Source organism: Chiloscyllium plagiosum, chromosome 12 (assembly GCF_004010195.1).
Source record: "Chiloscyllium plagiosum isolate BGI_BamShark_2017 chromosome 12, ASM401019v2, whole genome shotgun sequence".
Taxonomy (NCBI): Eukaryota; Metazoa; Chordata; class Chondrichthyes; order Orectolobiformes; family Hemiscylliidae; genus Chiloscyllium; species Chiloscyllium plagiosum.
The window spans coordinates 15,248,236-15,269,305 of NC_057721.1; the positions used below are offsets into that span (position 1 = coordinate 15,248,236).

At 39.8% G+C, this 21,070-nt stretch overlaps 2 protein-coding genes across 9 annotated transcripts in view; one reads left to right on the top strand and one right to left on the bottom strand.

Annotated features, from left to right (window-relative positions):
- Positions 1–20,746, bottom strand: part of mospd2 (motile sperm domain containing 2) — an 85,331-nt gene extending 64,585 nt beyond the window's left edge. For 2 of the 4 annotated variants that reach the window (XM_043700564.1, XM_043700565.1), the window contains exons 1-4: positions 20,460–20,606; positions 20,307–20,364; positions 5,226–5,381; positions 4,356–4,442 (exon numbers count right to left, since the gene is read on the bottom strand). In XM_043700564.1, coding sequence (XP_043556499.1) covers positions 4,356–4,442; positions 5,226–5,381; positions 20,307–20,364; positions 20,460–20,537 — 379 coding nt within the window. In that variant the 5' untranslated portion in view covers positions 20,538–20,606. The other 2 variants (XM_043700567.1, XM_043700566.1) reach the window with 2 other exon arrangements.
- The window catches only part of fancb (FA complementation group B), a 49,283-nt gene continuing 48,750 nt past the window's right edge, over positions 20,538–21,070 (top strand). Inside the window, exon 1 of one of the 5 annotated variants that reach the window (XM_043700558.1) lies at positions 20,538–20,626. The gene's annotated coding sequence lies outside the window, so the exon portion shown is untranslated. Of the gene's footprint in view, positions 20,640–20,826; positions 20,854–20,934; positions 20,990–21,070 lie in introns of those variants that run through there. The other 4 variants (XM_043700559.1, XM_043700562.1, XM_043700560.1 and 1 more) reach the window with 4 other exon arrangements.

Below are 21,070 nucleotides of genomic sequence, written 5' to 3' on the forward strand. Positions count from 1 at the left end.
GAATTCTCAACCTAGCAAGTCTTATGAAGTCAAGGAGGCAAAAGGCTATTTAGCTTAACAGCTTACTGAGAACATGTTAGAGACTAGTATAAAGGACGCAATCACAGAGCATTCAACAATACATAATATGATCAAGCAAAGCCAGCATGGTTTCAAAAAAAGGAAATCATGCCTAAAAATTAATTAGATATCTTTGAGGCGGCAACAAACATGAATGAAGAAGGGGAAGCAGTAAAAGTAATGTATTTGGGTTTTCGGAGGGCTTTTAATAAGGTACCACACATTAAGCTACTTAAGACCCCATGGTATGAGAGACAGTATGTTAGTATCGATAGCAGATTGACTAATTAGTAGAAGATAGAGAGTTGGGATAAGGAAACATTTTCAGAACAGAAAACTGCAAATTATGGACTGCAACAGGGATAGGTGCTGGGGGCACATTATTTCCAATACATTTCAATGACTTGGATGAGGTAAGAGAATGCAGCATAGTTATGTTTGCAGATGACACAAAAATGGGTAGGAAGGCAAGCGGTGAGGATGATGCAATCTGCAGAGGGACATAAGCAGATTAAACAAATGGACAAAATTTTGAAACATAATGTACAGCAACTGAAGCAGCTAATGCTGGGTATGGATGGACTGTCTTATGAGGAGAGGTTACGCTAGTTAGGCCTGCACTCATAGGAGTTTAGAAGAATGAGAGACAACAGATTAAAACACAATTTTTTTAGGAAACCTAACGGGGTAAATGTGGAAAGGTTGTTTCCTCTTGTGGAAGAGTCTAGCACCAGAAGACAATCTCAGAAAAAAGGGATAGCCCATTTAAAATAGATGAAAATGGACTCTCTTCTCTGAATGAAACAGTCTGTGGAATACTTTATTATGCAATGCTGTTGAATCTGGGTCAATAAAGTGGAGATAAATAGATTTTTAATCAGTAATGAAATCGAGGGCTATGGGGAAAAGACAGGAAATTGGAGTTCTGGATTAGCAGATCAGCCATGATCTCACTGAATGGCAGAGCTGATTCAATGGGGCTGAATGGCTTACATCTGCTTCTATTTCTTATGATCTCACTTCCTGATAATTTAAAATCAGACCTAAATAGATGACAGATTTTCCTATGCTTCAACAACTCGACAGAGCAAAATGCTCAGAAAGCAGTGTGATCATTTTAAAATGAGTGAGAAAACTCATGTAACGCAAAATGAAGAGTCAGTTGCGCACACAGTCAACCTTTGCCAAAGTCTGAAAATAGCTCAGATTACTCATGGAATTGATTTGGCACAATTTAAATTCATGACTGCTTGTACACATTTTCCATATCTAGTTTATAACCCTGAAGGTACAGAAGGAAAACAGATACAAAACTGGCTTAGAGATAGGAAACATAGCAATGGTTAATTGATGCTTTACAGACTGGGATAATATTTGTAATGGAGTTTCTCCAGAGTTGAGACCCTTGCTTTACCTGACATATATTAATGATCTAGACCTTGACGTGGAGGACATGATTTCAGAATTTGCAGATAATGCAAAACTTACAAGCATTGTAAATTGTGACAAAGATAGTGTTGAACTGCAGAAGGACAGAGAATTGGTGAACTGAATGGATAGGCAGCAATTGAAGTTCGAGGTGGAAAAGTGTGAGCCACAAACCCGAATACTGTATGATCAGGAAACTCCACATAAAGTTATCCTCCACTGGATGTCTTTTGCTTCTTTTTAAACATTTCATAGACCCCAGAAGTCAGTGTAGAAAGAAACAGGTAGATAGGATAGTGAAGGTGACATTTGGTATGCTTTCCTTTATTGGACAGAGCATTGAGTACAGGAGTTGGAAGGTCATATTGCAGCTGTACAGAACATTTGTTCGGCCACTTTTGGAATATTATGTGCAATTCTGGTCTCCAGAAGGATGCTGTGAAACTTGAAAGGGTTCAGCAAATACTTACAAGGATGTTGCCAGGATTGGAGGATTTGAGCCATAGGGAGAGGCTGAATGGGCTGGTATTGTTTTCACCGGAGCATCGGAAGCTGAGGGGTGACCTTATAGAGGTGTATAAAATCATGAGGGGCATGGATAGGGTAAATAGACAAGGTATTTTCCTTGGGGTGGGGGAGTCCAGAACTACAGTGCATAGATTTAGGGTAAGAGGTGGAAAAATTTAAAAAGGACCAATGCCACTTTGGTGGAGGCTGGTACAATTATAACGTTTAAAAGGTATTTGGATGGGTGTATGTACAGGAAAGGTTTAGAGGGATATGGGCTAAATGCTGGCAAATGGGACTTGATTAGGTTAGGATATCTGGTCAGCAAGGACGAGTTGGATTGAGGAGTCTGTTTCTAGAAAACAAAATTGGAAAAAGTGCCATATTTCATCCTGCTTTCATTTAGCTAATTTCTGGGTCCTGAAAATTGGAAGAAGCAAAAATGGCCCTTAGTAGAGTGATATACAGGAGATGGGAACTCCTGTCAGATATGGGAACTTAGGGAGAGTTTACATGTTACTGAGGATTATATTTGCAATAAATGCCGTTGGTTGCGAATTCTATCAGATCGACTGGATCAGTTGGAGCGACAGATCGAGGCAATGAGGAATTTACAAGAGCAAGGGGGTGTGATGGATGGCAGTTTACAGGACGGGAGAAAAGTCGCAGATACAGTCACATAGATGGGTTAACTCCTGGAAAGATAAGAGAGGAAGGCAGGTAGTACAGGAACCTTTTGTGGCCATACCCAATGCAAACAAGTATGCTACCTTGGAAAATGTAGGGGTTGACGGATTCTCAGGGGAATGTAGCACCTAAGACTGGCTCAAATGCAATTAGAGGTACGTCAGGTTCCCAGAGAACAATTGTGTTAGGGTACTCTCTAGTCAGAGGCACAGACAGACGTTTCCATGGCCAGCAGCGAAAAATTAGATTGGTGTGTTGCCTCTCTGGTGTCTGGATCAAGGATGTCTCAGAGAGGGTGCAGAATGTTCTCAAAGGGGAAAGGGGGTCAGCTGGTCATGGAAGGTCAATGACATAGGAAGGGAAAAGGATGAGATTCTGAAAGAAGAGTATAGAAAGTTAGGCAGGAATTTGAAAAGGAGGTCCTCAAGAGTAATAATATCTGGACTACATCCGGTTTGCAAGCTAGTGAGGGTAGGAATAGGATGATAGAGCAGATGAATGCTTCGCTGGAGAGCTGGTGTATGGAAGAATGGCACCAAAATTGGAGGTGTAGTGGACAGTGAAGAAAGTTACCTCAGAATGCAACGGGAGCTTGATCAGATGGGCCAACGGGCTGAGAAGTGGCAGATGGAGTTTAATTTAGATTAAGGCGAAGTGCTGCATTTTGGGAAAGCAAATCTTAGCAGGACTTCCACACTTAATGGTAAGGTCCTCGGGAGTGTTGCTTAACAAAGAGACCTTGGAGTGCAGGTTCATAGCGCCTTGCAAGTGGAGTCACTGGTAGATAGGATAGTGAAGACGACGTTTGGAATGCTTTCCTCTACTGGTCAGAGTACTGAGGACTGGAGTTGGGAGGTCACATTGCGGCTATACAGCACATTAGCTCAACCACTTTTGGTATATTGTGTGCAGTTCTGGTCTCCTTCCTATCGGCAGGATGTTGTGAAACTTGAAGGGGTTCAGAAAAGATTTAGAAGGATGTTGCCAGGGTTGGAGAGTTTGAGCTACTGGGAGAAGTTGAATAACTGGGACTGTTTTCCCTGGAGCATCGGAGGCTGAGGTGTGGCCTTTTAGAGGTTTATAAAATCAGGAGGAGAATGGATGGAATAAATAGACAAAGTCTTTTCCTGTGGTGGGGAGTCCAGAACTCGAGGGCATAGGTTTAGGGTGAAGGAAAAGATATAAAAAAGACCTAAGGGGCAACTTTTTCACGCAGAGGGTGGTACGTGTATGGAATGAGCTGCCAGAGGAAGTGGTGGAGGCTAATACAACTGCAACGTGTAAAAGGCATCTGGATGGGTATATGAATAGAAAAGGTTTGGAAGGATTTGGGCCGGGTGCTGGCAGGTGGGACTAGATTGGGTTGGGATATCTGGTTGGTATGGATGAGTTGGACCGAAGTGTCCATGACTCTTAATCAAATGATATAGGATTATCAGAATAGCACTCAAATCAACACAAGATGCAGTCAATTTTCCTTAAAAAAAAAACCCTCAATTTGAAATGTGGTAAAACCTCCAGATTGAAGAATCAATTATGACACAGGGTCAGATAAGAGATCATTTTATAACAAATGTGTCCTACAAACAAGATCAAGGTTCATTTGTATCTTAATTCCATTTATCTACTTAGTCTACAAACCTTACCACATAAATAAACAAGCTTTAACTCACACATTTTGTTGCCTTCTTTGTCATATCCATGAAGATAAACAGCTCCTGTTTCAAAGGTCCATCGAGGAAGGTTGGACTCACTTAAATCTGTCATCCAAGTGAAAATATAATCATACAGAAGATTGATCTCAATTTACAGAGCACAGTATATACTCCACCTGCTGACACTAACTACAAAACATATTAATATACAAGGATATCTTTAAATTCAAAGATCATGAAACTACTTTGCAAGTATATGAGTCTCAACTGTGAACAATTTCATACTTATGCTGAGTTAGCTGGCATCACCTTTACTACAATAACTGAAGTCTCAATAACTGTAACTTTGGTAGCACCAGTTACTGCAGAAATATACTACCTGCATTAACCAAGTATTATCCTTCTACAAACCATTCACGTTCTAAGTTGCAGTTTTGCTTCATATATTTCCTACACGTTGATTTTTAGTCAATATTGTGAGGAGGAATAGATTATCATGCAGTTTCCTCCTGACCTCACCTCACCTGCAGCCAACCCTCCAACTTTGTTGGACTCAATAATTTCCCCTCAACAGGCAGCACAAACAACAGATTCACTGCTTATTTACCTCACTGCAGCTTGTGGGGTCTTGTTACGTGCGGAATGGCCAACATACACCTATCACCACTGAAAATAAATTTACTACAGTAGAACAAGACTTTTCTCAAACATATGGTATTTTAGTGAGATGTTAAAAATTGCCAAGCCTTTATTTCCTCAATAAGATACAGACAGAACAAATGTAAACATAAGACAACTGGTCTTGAAGTCAAATTTGCAAAATATACTGTGAAACAAAATTGGAAGTAATTGTCATTTTACATATATTTCCATATGCTAGCAACTTACCATGAACAGAAAATTCTTTTCTCCATTGAAAGCTGTCATCAATCATTTTCAACGTGTCATCCACATTGTTATGTCTCCATTGTAGATAACTGTCAACCCAGCCATCATCTTGTTTTAGTCTTTCAACATCTCGGGAATCATATTTCTCAGACTTGTCTGCAGGAAAAGACACTGCTATTAGAAAACTGAAGGAATCTTCCCAAAATACAAATTCTTGATTTTTGTTTACTTTGTCTTTTTTTTTAAAAACTAAGTGCAGTAACAATCTACAGGCACTCTCTATTTCAGACAGTGTAGCTAAAATCAAACAGTTCACACTCATCTGTTATTCAAATTCTTAATTTGTCCAGGTCAGAAAATTTGCTTGGAATTACCTACAAAATTGGGGAAGGAGGAAAATCTCAGAGCACTAAAAAATGTCAGATACAGATAACATCCATGTAAAAACAGATTAAAAGCATTCCTTAAAACACTAGTGATTTAAAATTATAAGGATTATTCAGGCCTTGCCACAAAAGTACAAATTACAAAGATGGCTGTTGAATGCATCAAGCTCTTTGGATACTGAGGGTTTTCACAGGGAGCAAAGCAGAAAGTAATACTGTAGCAGGAAGAAAATTTCCAAAACTTGTATGCATTAAACAAAGTCAACAGTGTGAACTTTTACCATATTTATCATGTTATCAGAATTTGATGTAGACTTCCAGTAAGATGGCAGCAAAATAGGTTGCTCCAGCTGGAGCTCCTCCACTCCACCCATTCTTTTTGATCTTTTCTTACTCATTCCTCCCCTCCCCCTCCCCTCCTTCCCTCCTCCCCTCCCCCCACCAACTTCCAGTGGCCTCAGACTCCCAGCCTCTGCCTCCAAAAAGGTGAACAATGGTCAGCAGCCCGAAACAGCGAGTGACCCATTCTGGAGCAGCAGTAGCGGCATAGTGTGATGCGTGGTGTCAGCCAGCGGCCAGACCAGTGAGATAGCACTATCAACAGTGTAGATGATAGCATTAAATTACAAAGGGTTATTGATAGATTAGGTTAAAACTGGGCAGATGGTGTTCAACATAAGCAAGTATAAGGTTATCCATTTTGGATTGAGAAAGGATAAGTCAGGGTACTTTCTAGAATCCATCAACTTAAATACAGTGGATGCTGAAAGAGACCTAGGGGTTTAGCTGTATAGATCTTCAAAATGCCATGGACACGACACAGGAAATAATTGAGAAAGGTAATGGAATGCTGCCAGTTATATCTAGAGGACTGGAGTATAAGGATGCAGAGGCTATGCTGCACTTATATAAAATCCTGGTTAGATCCCCATTTGGACTACTGCACGCAGATTTAGGCACCACACTGAGGTAGGATATATTGGCCTTCTAGGGAGTAGCTTTACAAGAATGATACATGGTTTTCAATGTTTAAACAACAAAGAGAAATTATAAAAGTTAGGCCTATTTCCTCTGGGATTTAGAAGGTTAAGGGTAATCTGATCAAAGGGACAATCATGAGAGTAGATAAACCGTTTTTGAGGTTGAGGATTCGAGAACGAGGGTGCATAGTCTGAGAATTAGGACTAGACCATTCAGGAGAAATGTTAGGAAGCACTTCTACTTATAAAGGATAGTCAATGTTTGGGACTCTTTTCCACAGATGGCATGAATGTGAGATCAGCTGTTAATTTTAACTCCGAGATGGATACATTTTTGCTGATCAAACATTTTAAGGGATACGGGCTAAAGGCAGGTGTTTGCATTTAGGCTGCATTTTAGCCATAATGTCATTGAATAGCAGAACTGGCTTGAGGGGTTGAATGGCCTGTTTATCCCATCAGAGAAACAGGAACAGATCTCAAATCAAACCTGAAAGGTTTCTCATAGATATGCATCCTAAGTACCTTTGGGTCTATTGCCTTAACTGGGAAATTGCAGTCTTAATTCATATGCAAAAAACTTCCATTACATCTCAATGTTGGGCAATTATTTAAATTTTTTTGGAAATGAAGTGAAATTCCAAAAATAATTTTTAAATATATATGTTGAGTGTAAAAACCCAAGATTTGTAGTCTGGTTGAAATAATGCTCCCAATATGCCTCCTGACAAAAAAAAACACAACCAGTGTCTCAGCCTGATTTATTTGGTATTCCGAGCTGAAAATGTGTTGCTGGAAAAGCGCAGCAGGTCAGGCAGCATCCAAGGAACAGGAGAATAGACGTTTCGGGCGTAAGCCCTTCTTCAGGAATATTTGGTATTCCAACAGGCATTCTAATAAGCTTTCTTAGAATGCAGATTTTTTTTCATTGAGGGATGTGGGCATTGCTGGTTAGGCTAACATTTATTTCCCATCCCCAGATGCTTTCAAGAATGTGATGATGAGATCCTTCTTGAACTGCTGCAGTCCACTTGATGTGAATACACTCACAATGTTGTTAGTGAGGGAGTTCCAGGATTTTGGCCCAGCGACATGAATAGTAATTTATTTTCACGGCAGGTTGTTGAGCGACTTGGAGTTCCCAGTGTATCTGCTGCCCTTTTCCTTCTAGGTGCTAGTGATCATGAGTTGGAAGGTGCTGGCTAAGGAGAATTGCTGAGTTTCTCCAGTGCATCTTATAAATGAAGAAATTAAAGTTCATTACTTTTCTGCAATATTTTATTTTTAACACAGGGTGGTGCTCTAACAAATCTTCACTTGCTGTTCAGCAGCACAAATTGAGCTTCCTAGTACAGTTTACTCCTCTTAAATGAGTAATCTAGCCATAATTATCTGATCATTCAATTTATCTAACATTAATTATCAATTTTGCAGGGTTATTTAAGTTATTTCACTCAAAGTATTAAATAATCCTTCTTTACGATCATCAGGAATACATGGCATTGACTTGATCGTTAAGCTTCATGATTCAATTGCATTACTATCACTGAATTTCCCCCTCAAAATGCCAGGGATTATCAATGACCAGAAGGTTAATTGACCCAGCTTTATGAAATAATAAGGCCGCAGAGCAGATCAGAGGTTAGGAATTTTGCCGCAAGCAACTACCCAACAGACACCAAACAAGCAACAGTTATGTGACAGAATATTCTCAAACTGTCTGGATACGTGCAGCTGTATGATTCAAGAAACTTAACACTATCCCAGAGTAAAACAATTTGCTTGCTTGGCAACTCTCTTTCCTTCGACCACCAGCGCTCATCACTACAAGATGCTCTGCAGCAACTCACCAATACTGCTCAACAGCACCTTCTAAACCTGCAACTTCTATCAACAAACACAAGGACAGCAGGAACGCATAAACACCAACACCTGCAGGTGCATTTCCAAGCCACACAAAATCCTGACTTTGAACTACATCACTGTTCCCTTGCTGTCACTGAGATAAAGACCTGGAATTCCTAAACATCACAATGTGTATATATACATTATTTAGATGGGGAGAAATTTAAGCAAGCAACTCACCATTGCCTTCAAGGAAAATAAGGGATTGTAAACAGAAAATAGCCTTTAATACCAAACATGTTCACATTAGATGAATGAATTTAAATGAAAACTCTCCCCAGTAGTTTCAATGAGACATGGCGATGTTTTGAGTATATCACTTTTCCAACTGGTAATAATTTGAAGTTTATAGTATATTTAAAATCTCAAATATCTTTATATGTTAGAACTATCCTTGCAATAAATCAAGGTAGTCATAATACTCCTTAAGGTTTTGGCTTGCTGTTTTCTGTAATTGTCAAACTTCAAACAGCAAAACACTGCACAACTGCCTGTCCATATCAGTTTTCAATATAATTGCCAAGCAGCTTGCTTCTTGAATCAAAGATAGCCATTAAAACATAGCTGCCAACTGACACAGTAATCTACAAAGTGTGCTGTCCACATTGTCACAGGAAATCACCAGCTTGCATCGACCTTCCCAGATGCACATAATGGCAAACATATCACAGCCTTAACTTAAAAGAAAGATGTGCAGCTGCTGTTTTATGTTGTATTTACACTGCAACACTGTCTACAGAGTGTAGATCTGGGGAGGCGATGGCTTAGTGGTATTATCACTGGATTGTTAATGCAGAAACTCAAATAACCTTCTGGAGATCCATATTCTGGGAATCTGGAATTAAGGGTTTAATGACAACCATGAAACCGTTGTTGGGAAAACCTATATTCTTTACGGTAGAAAACTGCCATCCTTACCTGATCTGGTCTACATGTGACCCAGATCCATAGCAACATGGCTGTCTCTTAACTGCCCTCCGGGCAATTAGAAATGGGAAATAAATGCTGGCCTTGCCAGAGATGCCCACATCCCGTGAATAAGTTTAAGAAATGGTCACAATATCAGTTAAGGTTGGGCATTTCTCTGCAAGCAAGAAATAAGACATCAGTAATTTTGATTGCAATCTGATGGAGAAAAATATCAATGGCAAAGAGAAATGGTTTTCCTAATTAGATTGAAGTTACAAGAAAAACTACACAAATTTAAACAAGTGCAGGTCAGTTGGCCATTAGTGTCTTCTTTGTTAAAGCAACTCAAAGTTAATTCACTGCCCCATTCTTTCTGCTTCAAATACAGACCCAGCAGTCCCTTTAAAATTGGGAACCCATCACAAAGTTAATTTTCTCTTTCAGCTATAAATTATGAGAAAAGAATAAAGGCAGTGACCATCACTAAATATTAATTTAACAGAGACCAGTGGTTTCTCAATAATCTAAGCTAATTTACCAAGTAATTATTGGTTGTAATCTTGCTGTACTTAAGATATATATAGCACACAATCACAGGAGAAAGAAGAGAATTATAGTGTCCAGATTGAATTCAAAATCACAATATGGCAAGTTAGTTGAAGAAATCTGATCATTTATAGCTAAAACCAGGAAGATTTGCTTGAATGTTGTAAAGAGTCATCTTGTATATTCCCAAAGACTACCTCATAAACAGGGTTCTTCCTGGGCGTAACATCCTTTATATTATAATTCCCATGCAGGATAGAGAGATAGAGTAGTTATATTACTTAACTAAAACTGGACATCTGGACTAGTAAAGCATCAGAACTATAATTCAAATCCCATCAAGCCAGATTTAAAATTGTTTTCAATTTACACAAACATTGATCACCAAACTGTTGAATATTCATAAAATCCAGATAGATTTTATGTCCTTGCTGAAACAAAATAAACTTGTTACAGTCTGATGTGATTCCACTCTGATTCTTGGATTTGCCAAGAAACCTAATTGTATAAATTCGATAAATACTTCAGAAAGACAACCCACTATTTTCTCAGGGCAAGGTCCAGAAACAATAAATTCTGCTTTTGCCAGCAATGTCAGCATCCCAGGCCTTCAGTTTATTTAAAAATGACAGCATACAAACCTCTGGACCCCATAAATCCCAAAGAGGAGATGACATTATTCATGAAGAAATATGTTACAAACTCATTTCCATTTCAACCTATCCAGGTAAGTGGGGACAAACTCTTATTTTGCGTATAATTCTAACAGACTACAAACTTTGATTTATTATAGGCCAGTTATCCATGATATTAACATTACATCATAAGCTTTATCAAGACACACTTTAACACAATCATGCCCTGTTCATCATCAGGATGAAGTATTTTTAATTCTTTGAAATGTGAAATGATAGTGTCAAAATGGAAGAGGCTACAATCTATAAACTACATGTGTTTCACTTCCATGGTTGATGATATTAATTGAACTTTTGATATGAACTTCAATCTTTACCGATCTCTGCTGTTTGCCTTTCTTAAAACAAAACCTTCAGGAGGAAATCTCTGCAGCATGATAACAAGGCTAAATTACATAACCAGATTGCAATAACTTAGCCTGATTTTGAGTTGAGAAGGCTGAGGTGATCTACAAGACCATCAGATGTAGAAGCAGAATTAGGCCACTCAGTCATTGAGTGTCCATCGTTCAATGAGATCTCAGCTGATCTGATAATCCTCAACTCCACTTTCCTAATATTTCCCCATAATCCTTGATTCCCTTACTGATTAGAAAACTGTCCATCTCAGCCTGTAATATACTTAACGACCCAGCATTAACAGCACTCTGCAATAAAGAATACCATAGAAGAAATTAGCAAGGTTAGATTTCATGGAATACAGGGAGAACTAGCCATTTGGATACAGAACTGGCTCAAAGGTATGATTTGGATGTGAGCATAACAGGTACAGTTAGTAAGTTTGCAGATGACACCAAAATTGGAGGCTTAGTGGTCAGCAAAAAGGGATACCTCAGCTTACAAAAGGATCTGGACCAGATGGGCTGAGAAGTGACAGATGGAGTTTAATTCAGATAAATGCGAGGTGCTGCAGTTTGGGAAAGCAAATCTTAGCAGGACTTCCACATTTAATGATAAGGTCCTAGGGAGTGTTGCTGAACAAAGAGACCTTGGCGTGCAGGTCGATAGGATAGTGAAGGCGACGTTTGGTATGCTTTCCTTTATTGGTCAGAGTCTTGAGTACAGGAGTTGGGAGGTCATGTTGCGGCTGTACAGGACATTGGCTAGGCCACTGTTGGAATATTGCGTGCAATTCTGGTCTCCTTCCTATCGGAAAGATGTTGTGAAACTTGAAAGGATTCAGAAAAGATTTACAAGGACATTGTCAGGGTTGGAGGATTTGAGCTATAGGGAGAGGCTGAACAGGCTGGGGCTGTTTTCCCTGGAGCGTCGGAGGCTGAGGGGTGACCTTATAGAGGTTTACAAAATTATGAGGGGCATGAATAGGGTAAATAGACAGTCTTTTTCCTGAGGTGCGGGAGTCCAGAACTACAGGGCATAGGTTTAGGGTGAGAGGGGAAAGATATAAGAGAGACCTAAGGGGCATATATTTCACACAGCGGGTGGTACATGTATGGAATGAGTTGCCAGAGGAAATGGTGGAGGCTAGTACAATTGCAACATTTAAAAGGCATTTGGATGGGTATATGAATAGGAAGGGTTTGGAGGGATATGAGGCCGGGTGCTGGCAGGTGGGACTAGATTGGGTTGGGATATCTGGTCGGCATGGACGTGTTGGACCGAAGGGTCTGTTTCCATGCTGTACATTCCTATGACTCTAACTGTGTCTGTCTATATGAATGAAGACTAGAATCAAAGAAGATTGGGTTGAAATCAAAGACTTATTTAAATTACCTTGATTAACTTCACTCTGTTAACCTATTGTATTGATTAAGTGTTCATTAATTTATTTAAACTATAAACTTGTCTGGTGTAGGTTCTTCAAGAAGTCTGATTAGGAACCATTTTGAGGGTATTTTTAGATTTGCTGTGTTGTAAACACAGGGTAGGGAGGTTGTTTCAATTTGAGGGCTATCAGTCTCGGTATCATAATACCAACTTGATACCTTATCAGAAGTCAGGTGACACCAGGTTATAGCCCAACAGGTTTACTTGAAATCACAAGCCTTTACCCTTTCTGATCTTGCCCACTCGAGTCCAACACTGGCTCCTCTACATCAGTAGTAACTTATCAAAAACCTTCTAAAAATCCAAATATATTGTACCCACTGCTTCCTGTTTATCTTTTTGATTAGTTACCTCCATCAAGAACTCTTGGAAGCATGTCAGGCATGATTTCTCCTTTGTGAAGGCATACTTACTTTGGTTGATCATATGATGCATTTCGAAATGCTCTGCTCTTCCATCCTTTAAAGCAGACTAACATTTTTTCAAATACAGACATTAGGCTAACTGCCCTTTACTTACATAGAACAATACAGCACAGAACAGGCCCTTCGGCCCTCGATGTTGCGCCGACCTGTGAACTATTCTCAGCTCGATCCCCCAACACTATCCCAAAATCATCCATATGCTTATCTAAGAATTGTTTAAATCTCCCTAATGTGGCTGAGTTGACCATCTTAGCAGGCAGGGCATTCTACGCCCTTACCTTTTGTATATGAAAGCATTGCATTAGCAGATCCTGAATTCTTGGGAACTTTTCCAGAATCTAAGGATTCTTGAAACATTGCTACCACTGCATTTACTATTTCTGTAGCTACTTCCTTTAATACCTTAGGATATTAGATCCAGGGGGCTTAACGGCCTTTAGGCCCATTAGTTTCCTGGGCACGTTTTCCTCTGGTCTGATTGTATTTATTTCCTTCCTCCTTTTGCCCCTTTATTATTTAAGCATTTGGAATGATATCAATGTCTTTTACTGTGAAGACTAATGCAAAATATTCTTTTAACTCCTTCGCCATTTCCTGATCGTCCATTGTTATGGGGCCTATGCTCACTTTGGCTTTTCTCTTCTTTCTTCATTCCCTTTGCTGTTACTTGCACGTTTATTATTTATGGTGGTTTAAAATTATGAAGAGTTTCAATAGTATTGATGTAAATAAACTATTTTCTCTGGTGGGAAATTCATAATCACTCAACTTTGCAAGGACATAACAGACGTTAAAGTCAGACATAGACCATTTAGGACTGAGAGAAGAACTTTTATCCACAAAAGATGCTGGAAATCTGGAACCTTCTGCTCAATTTTGTGGATGCTGGATTAATTGAAATTTTAAAGAATGTGATCCAACACCTTTTTTGTCAGGTAAGGGATACTGATCAAAAGTGAGCAAATAGCATCAAGGCACAGGTGAGGTAGTATCTAACTGAGGAGAAGAACAGGCCGAAGGAACTGATTGGCTACTCCTGTTAAGATACTCCTCAACAAGTCCACATTTTTTCATTCAGTAACCAATCATGTACAACTACACAAAGTGAATGGCTGGAGAACTGGCTTCCAAGTGGTGATCCTGACAATCAGAAGTAAATGACAATGGAACAGTTTCTTAAAAGGTTTATGTATTTTTTTCAGTTATGTAGTTTAATTGGTTTTAATTATGGTGCTCACTTCCTTTTAAAATATCTAAAGGTGACAGAATGTGAGTCAGATACTTTACTTTCCGCTTTGGTCTAATTTCAGCAAAAACTGAAAGAAACATTACGTTTGCAACAATACTGACTCCAACAACATACGTACTGCATTTCAAGGTTGTAAATCCTGATAAAATTTAAGCACAGGTATTCAAAATTTGGTCAGAAAACTTTCAAATTTTAAGACAGTTAAAAGGAAAATGTGAAATAACGCCCATAAATAAGATAATGAAACTTTATTTAGAATCTGCGTGACACTTATTTCCTTCCTCTCCATGATCTTTTGTAAATTCTCTGTTCAGCGTGTCTTCAGACTTAAATTTGCATATGTCTAAGGTGATTTTTGTCAATGACTTTCTTTTTTAAGCTTGTAAAAAGCTTGCGATTCGAGAATGAGCACGTTAGGAGTTAAGGTCCAAAGTGGTTTTTCAGAAAATGCTACAGGCCCAGATTTTGCAGTCAGCAACAAAGTAAGGTCAGACAGCTGCGAAGAGATTTGTCAACAAGAAATGAATAGTGGCATTATTTTTTTTCATGCCCCAACAGAATCTTACATCTGGTATCAAGTTGATGGGATGACTTGTTATGCCAAAACAGTTATATCAACAGGCAAGTAAACAGCCAATTACACTGAAGGGTCCAAATTTGAAAGTTGATTTAATTTAAAAAATCACATAGTGAAATAAATGATGATTGGATTAAGTTGGAAGCAAAAATATGATTAAATAAATTTAGAAACAAAAACTTAGAATCGTGAATTTATTATGGAGAAATTTGACATTCCACAAACATAAAATGACCTTCGCAGGGCCAGTGAGGGTGTTGTTAGTACATTGTTTAAAAACCTAGTTACATCTCAATCAACAAGATGCAATGTTAGGGTTCTTGTAGTGCAGTGGTAGTGACCCTACTTCTGAATTAGGAAACCTGGGCTCATGCCAGACCTGCTGAGTGTGTAACATCATCTTTGGACATGAAACAAATGTAACTTCTCAAGCAGTTTTACAATGAGATTAAAAATGTTAGGGTGGACATTCTCAGTAAGTTAAGTGATTTCCCAGTCATTGCATTCACGACCTCCCTCAATGGTACCACATCCTTTGAAGAAATTTCCAGATTTAAGTGTTGTTCTCTAAATGCTACTGTCAGTTTCACTGGAGTAATGACATCAAATGCTGACTGTTCTGTGATCATCAGTAACACAGATTCTATGATATTTTTACAAGATAGGGGATTCTCTGTGGTGATTTTCAAGTAGGGGACATTTCTGACTTGTGGTAGAGGGCTGAGAACTAGATGTCTACCTCAAACATGATTTGGCATTGCTGGAGATGACATTTTTCCTAAAACAAATCTAAAACCGAAGAAAATATCTAATATATCATGCCAAGGTTGTAACAAATGTGTGCATGTACACATGCAAGAACAAAAGTTAAATGCAAGGGTTTATTTTACACTAGGTTCAACATTGCCTGGGACTGTGGCTCCCAACAAGTGAAATGGGTCAAAGCAATATATGTAAATATAGTTACAACAATTCCATCTGATATCGATCACAATTGTAAACACAATACATACTTTTTGCACAAATGCTGACTGATCTCATGCATTTAATGTGTTAATTAGTCATTGGTTACTTGACCTTTGACTGAAAATTTATGCTGTTTGGACAAAAATACCAAACTGCCCACGAACATTTAGATACCAATTACTTAGTAATGTTAAATTTCCTAGAAACATAATCACTAAATATCCAATAGTTTTATATTCGAGATTAATTTGTTGTTAGTGTGGGGAGAAGAAAGTTGCAACACTTACTAGAATGATACCAGGAATGAATAATTTTAATTACAAGGGAATATTACAGAGACTGGGCTTGTCCTGTTTGGAGCAGAGAAGATTAAGAGGTGTTCAAAATTGTGAACAATTTTGACAGGGTAAAGGAGGATATTCAATTTCCTCTTAGCAAGTCAGTAACCAGGGATCACAAATTCAGGATTGTCAACAATAGAGCTAGGAGCAAGATGAGGAGAAACTTCTTTACTTAGAATTGTTAGGATTTTGAATGCACTGCAGTGGGAGATTCTGTAGTGGAGGCGAATTCCTTAGGAGGTTTCAAAAAGGAGCTTGAAATATATTTGAAAGGAATGAAAATAGAGGGTACGAAGATAAAGCTGGAGAACGGGACTAACTGGGTAGCTCTTTCCAGAGTCAGTATATTCATGATAGTCAAATAGCCTGCTATCGTACTGTAAAATTCTATGATTATATTTCAACACGATTTGTCTGAACAACATTGTAACCACTAGTGGTTATACATTTGATTCAGATTCAGTAGCATCAAAAACTGCTCCAAACATAACCCACAGATCTTATGTGTGGATTCAGGCTACTCTGCACCTATTTATATGATGATTGCATATGCAGAGCTTTGAAAATAGGAGGTCTGAGAGATTTAATGCAGATGTGACCATACCACACCAACCATTTGAAGACAGGCTAAATAGGTTTCAGTGAAGTCACAGTTAGTAACCAAAGTCAGAAGTCACACGATACCAGGTTATAGCTCTACTTAAAATCACAAGTGCTGCACCTTCATCACTTTACCTGATAAAGGAGCAGTGCTCCAAAAGCTTTTGATTTTAAATAAACCTGTTGGATTACAGCCTGGTGTCCACATCACAGGAACCATACAGTTCTGTGATAATCACTCTCAGAAGTCTATTGATAAAATATATCTTCAAATAATGTTACCACTGTCAGTAGGTAGCAATCTTGCAAAAGTCAGAAGGTCCTGGGTTTAATTCACATCCTAGAGACTTGAGCACTAAAAAAATTGTAACATTGCAATACTGAGGGAGATGCTAAACCAAGACCCCTCTGATCTTTAAGTTTAGTGCAAAAAATCCAATAATGCTATTTTGAAGAGGGAGAAGAAATATAATCAAAACAAGAGCAAGAATTGATATAGAATTGGAAGATGTAGAACCTGTGTAGACAAAGTTAAGGAACTGCAAAGGAAAAACAACGCTGATTGCAGTTGTGTACAAGCCTCCTGGCAGTAATTAGGATGTGGGGAAGAAATTAAAAGAAATTGTCAAGGGGAGGTTATGCCTGACAAATCTATCAGAATTCTTTGAGGAGATAATGAGCAAATTAGATGAAGGAGATCCAATGGATGTGATCTATTTGGATTTCCAGAAGGTCTTTGACAAGGTGCCACACAGGAGGCTGTTAAGAAAAAACACGTGTAGGGGCAAAATACTGGCATAGATCAAGGATTAAATGACTGGCAGAGAGCAGAAAGTGGGGATCAAGGGTTTTTTCCCCAGGATGGCAGCATCTGTGGTCCTCACTTCCTCCTAGAAACCTGCAGGGGTCAGAATTGGAACTACAGCTATTCATGTTGCATACATTAATGATCTTTACAAAGAAACTGAAGGCATTGTTGCTATGCTGGTAGAAAATACAAAGACAAATGGAGGGGCAAGTAATGCAGAGGAGGCAAGGAAGCTGCAGAAGGACTTGTACAGGCTAGGAGAGAGGGCAAAGAAGTGGCAGATGGAATACAATATAGGAGAGTGGTGTTGTGCACTTTGGTAGGAAGAATAGTAGAATATTTTCTAGATGGGGAAAGGCTTCAGAATTCTGAAGTACAAGGGACTTAAGAGTGCAGCTTCAGGATTCTGTTAACTTTAATGCGCAGACTCATTTGGCAGTTAGGAAGGCAAATGCAATGTTAGCATTAATTTCAAGAGAGCTAGAATACAATATCGGAGATGTCCAACTGAGGCTATACAAAGTTCTGGTCAGATTACAATATTCAAGACATTTGGATGAGTATATGAACAGGAAGGGTTTAGAGGGACATGGGCCAAGTGCTAGCAAATGGGACTAGATTAGGTTAGGAGTTGGACCGAAAGGTCTGTTTCCGTGCTGTACATCTCTATGATTCTACAAAAGATCGATTAAGTAGCCCTAATAAATGCTAACCATAAACTAAGCAAAATCTGCCTTCACTAACTTTCTTTTAAGCAGGTAAATCTTCACATATGTTCTAAAAGGTTTCTTCCAGTGTGTTGCTCCAATATTCTTGTTCACAAATAGAGGAAGATCAATGTTAAACAGCCTAAGTACACAGAACCAGACATTTCTTAATGTATCGGAGGGTTGTCTTGCTCTTTGTTTATTGTCTACAGAGAAACAACTTCTAATTCTTGCTCTCCAGCATTTTAGCCACTTTTAATAAAAAATAAAACTGTTAAATGTAACTCTTCCCAAAATCCTTGGTGGCACAGTTAAAGAATCAAGAAGCATGGCAACATTAGAAAAAGACCATCTCCTAGCCATAACTACAACAGCTTATAAATTGAATGAAGAAACTTTACATTGCTTTCCAAGTCTTAATACCTCTCAAAGAACTCTGCAGTCAGCGAAGTATTTCTGAAGTTTAATTATAATAGCTACAACTATTACCACAGATTGAGATCTCTAAAATAATAATGAAAAACTAGAATTAACTATTTAACTCTTCTTCAAATCATTCCAGAGGGACCTTTTGCTTTCATCCAAGGTAATCTTAATCTCATCTAAAAAAAAAAGCATCCTTGATAGTAAATCAATCTCTTGCCACTACATTGTAGTGTCAGACTCTGGATCACTGAAGTAGGATTGGACTCCACAAACTTCTGATTCAGCTCAAACTGTACCTATTTCTTCTTTTGCTAATAACTAACATTTTCCTACACAGAATTCAACTATTCATTGCATTACATTCCAAGGACACCAACAGTCAATAAATAATCTGCCTATCTGGTCAAATGTCATACATGATAGACTTTTTAAAACAGACCTTCCGCAGACCAAGCACTACTGTTCACACCCATAGCAGACATCATCTGCCTATAACCTGGAGGTGCCACTAGTGTCCAACATCTAGTTAAATTCAAACATACCTGAGATGATGCAATATGAAAGCTGAAATAAAGGATACACCAGTACAGAATCAGAAGGAAGACTGAAGCAGCATAACTGCAAGTTGCACATATTGGAACAAAGTCAAGAGTGTGGTGTTGGAAAAAGCACAGCAGGTCAGGCAGCATCTGAAGAGCAAAAGAATCAACGTTTCAGGCATAATCCCTGAAGAAGGACTTATGCCTGAAACATATATTCTCCTGCTCCTCGGATGCTGCCTGACCTCGCTGTACTTTTCCAGCACCACACTCTCGACTCTGATCTCCAGCATCCGCAGTCCTCACTTTATCCATATTGGGTCAAACCCTAACGACAAAGATTAAAATGTGAAAAGGATCGTCTTTATATAACAGATTAGAGATTTGAAACTTTACATCAGGATCACAGAGGACAGAGATCATTTACTGCCACACTCAGCTACAGTATGCACCCAGAGAGAGGGGTGAAACTGACAGCTAGGATTCAATGTATGGAATAAGCTTCTATATCATACAAATCAGTAACTAAATAAATCAAGGAACGGTAGAAAGCAATGTGTTTAGACACAGATTAAACCAGGCCTGGTGCATATGGGGTTTTAAGTCAGGCCTATTTTCATGAAAAGAAGCCAGAGACCTTCCACTGGACAGTATTCTGGGTTATGCAATTCGTCCTTTGACATCCCTGCACTTTATAATTTCAACAAACTGAATCAATTAAACAATCTATCTGGAAACTTTGCTGCAATAAGACATCAGCAGTAATTGGTCAAAATAGTTGTAATTTATTACAGTCGGTTTCAATCCCTTGATTGAACAGAGTTTCAGTTTGGGGAAAATCATCGTCTTAGACAGTATCGAAGTTTCCGAATTTTTTTCCCCCAGCAAGTGGCAGGACACTCAGGTTTTAACAGTTGCTACAAACCCAGATGATTCAGGACTGGATGGGTCGTAGGGCGACGAAGGGAGAGAGAGGGAGGGGTGTGGGGGAGACCTACAAACAGAGGAAGAGGCGAGGCGTCCAGTCACAACCTCCCGCCTGCACGAAACAGGGAGCGGGCAGCCGGTGACCTTCCACAATTTCCAGCCACCAACATTAACAGTGGGGACAGCCAAGACTTGGCAAATGTGAAGGGTAAAGCCGGGTGGCCCCTTGGCTGCAGACCCCTGGCCCATTCGCTCGGACCCGGAGCCTGAAAGTCCCTCCCAGCGAGAGCGCGGGCGGGCACGGTACCTTGTAAATACTCGCTGGTAAAACGCTGCCTCGTCTCCTCTATCAACTTCTGCTTCTCCTACAGAACAAAAACACACACAAGTGGTTATTATCGGCGTGACTGAGCCACTGCTCCCCCAGCCCCCGATAGGAGCTACCTGACTGAGCTCTCACCTCCCGCTGCTCCGCAGCCATCCCTCTCACAGCAACACCATCAAAAGCACGGGCCAACCGGCCGGCGGCAGCGCTCATGTGACCCGCCTGCCTGACCTCTCACCCCTGACCTCTCATCCCGCCCGCAAACAAAAAAAACAACCAAGACGGCGACGTCTCACCTTCAGGTACGAAGATGAGGTGATGTATATTCTCACCGTGCTTTATTCACCCCCGCCTGTTGTCTGTCTGCCCGCTCGGGGCCTGCGGTTGAGCGCGCGGGGACCAACCGTTCGGTTTGAATTGTGGGTGCGCGCGGGAACAGACCGATCCCAGAGACAGAGTCCGGATAATGGAGAAAGCAAGGCGGCTCTGGACAATGGAGACGGATGGAGGGACTCCGGATAATGCAGAAGTAGGGGTGGTCTCCAGATAACAGAGACAGGGGACTGCCTCTGGATAATGGAGACGGGGGCGTTGGGGGCTCCGGGGAGAAAGCAAGGCGGCTCTGGACAATGGAGACGGATGGAGGGACTCCGGATAATGCAGAAGTAGGGGTGGTCTCCAGATAACAGAGACAGGGGACTGCCTCTGGATAATGGAGACGGGGGCGTTGGGGGCTCCGGATAATG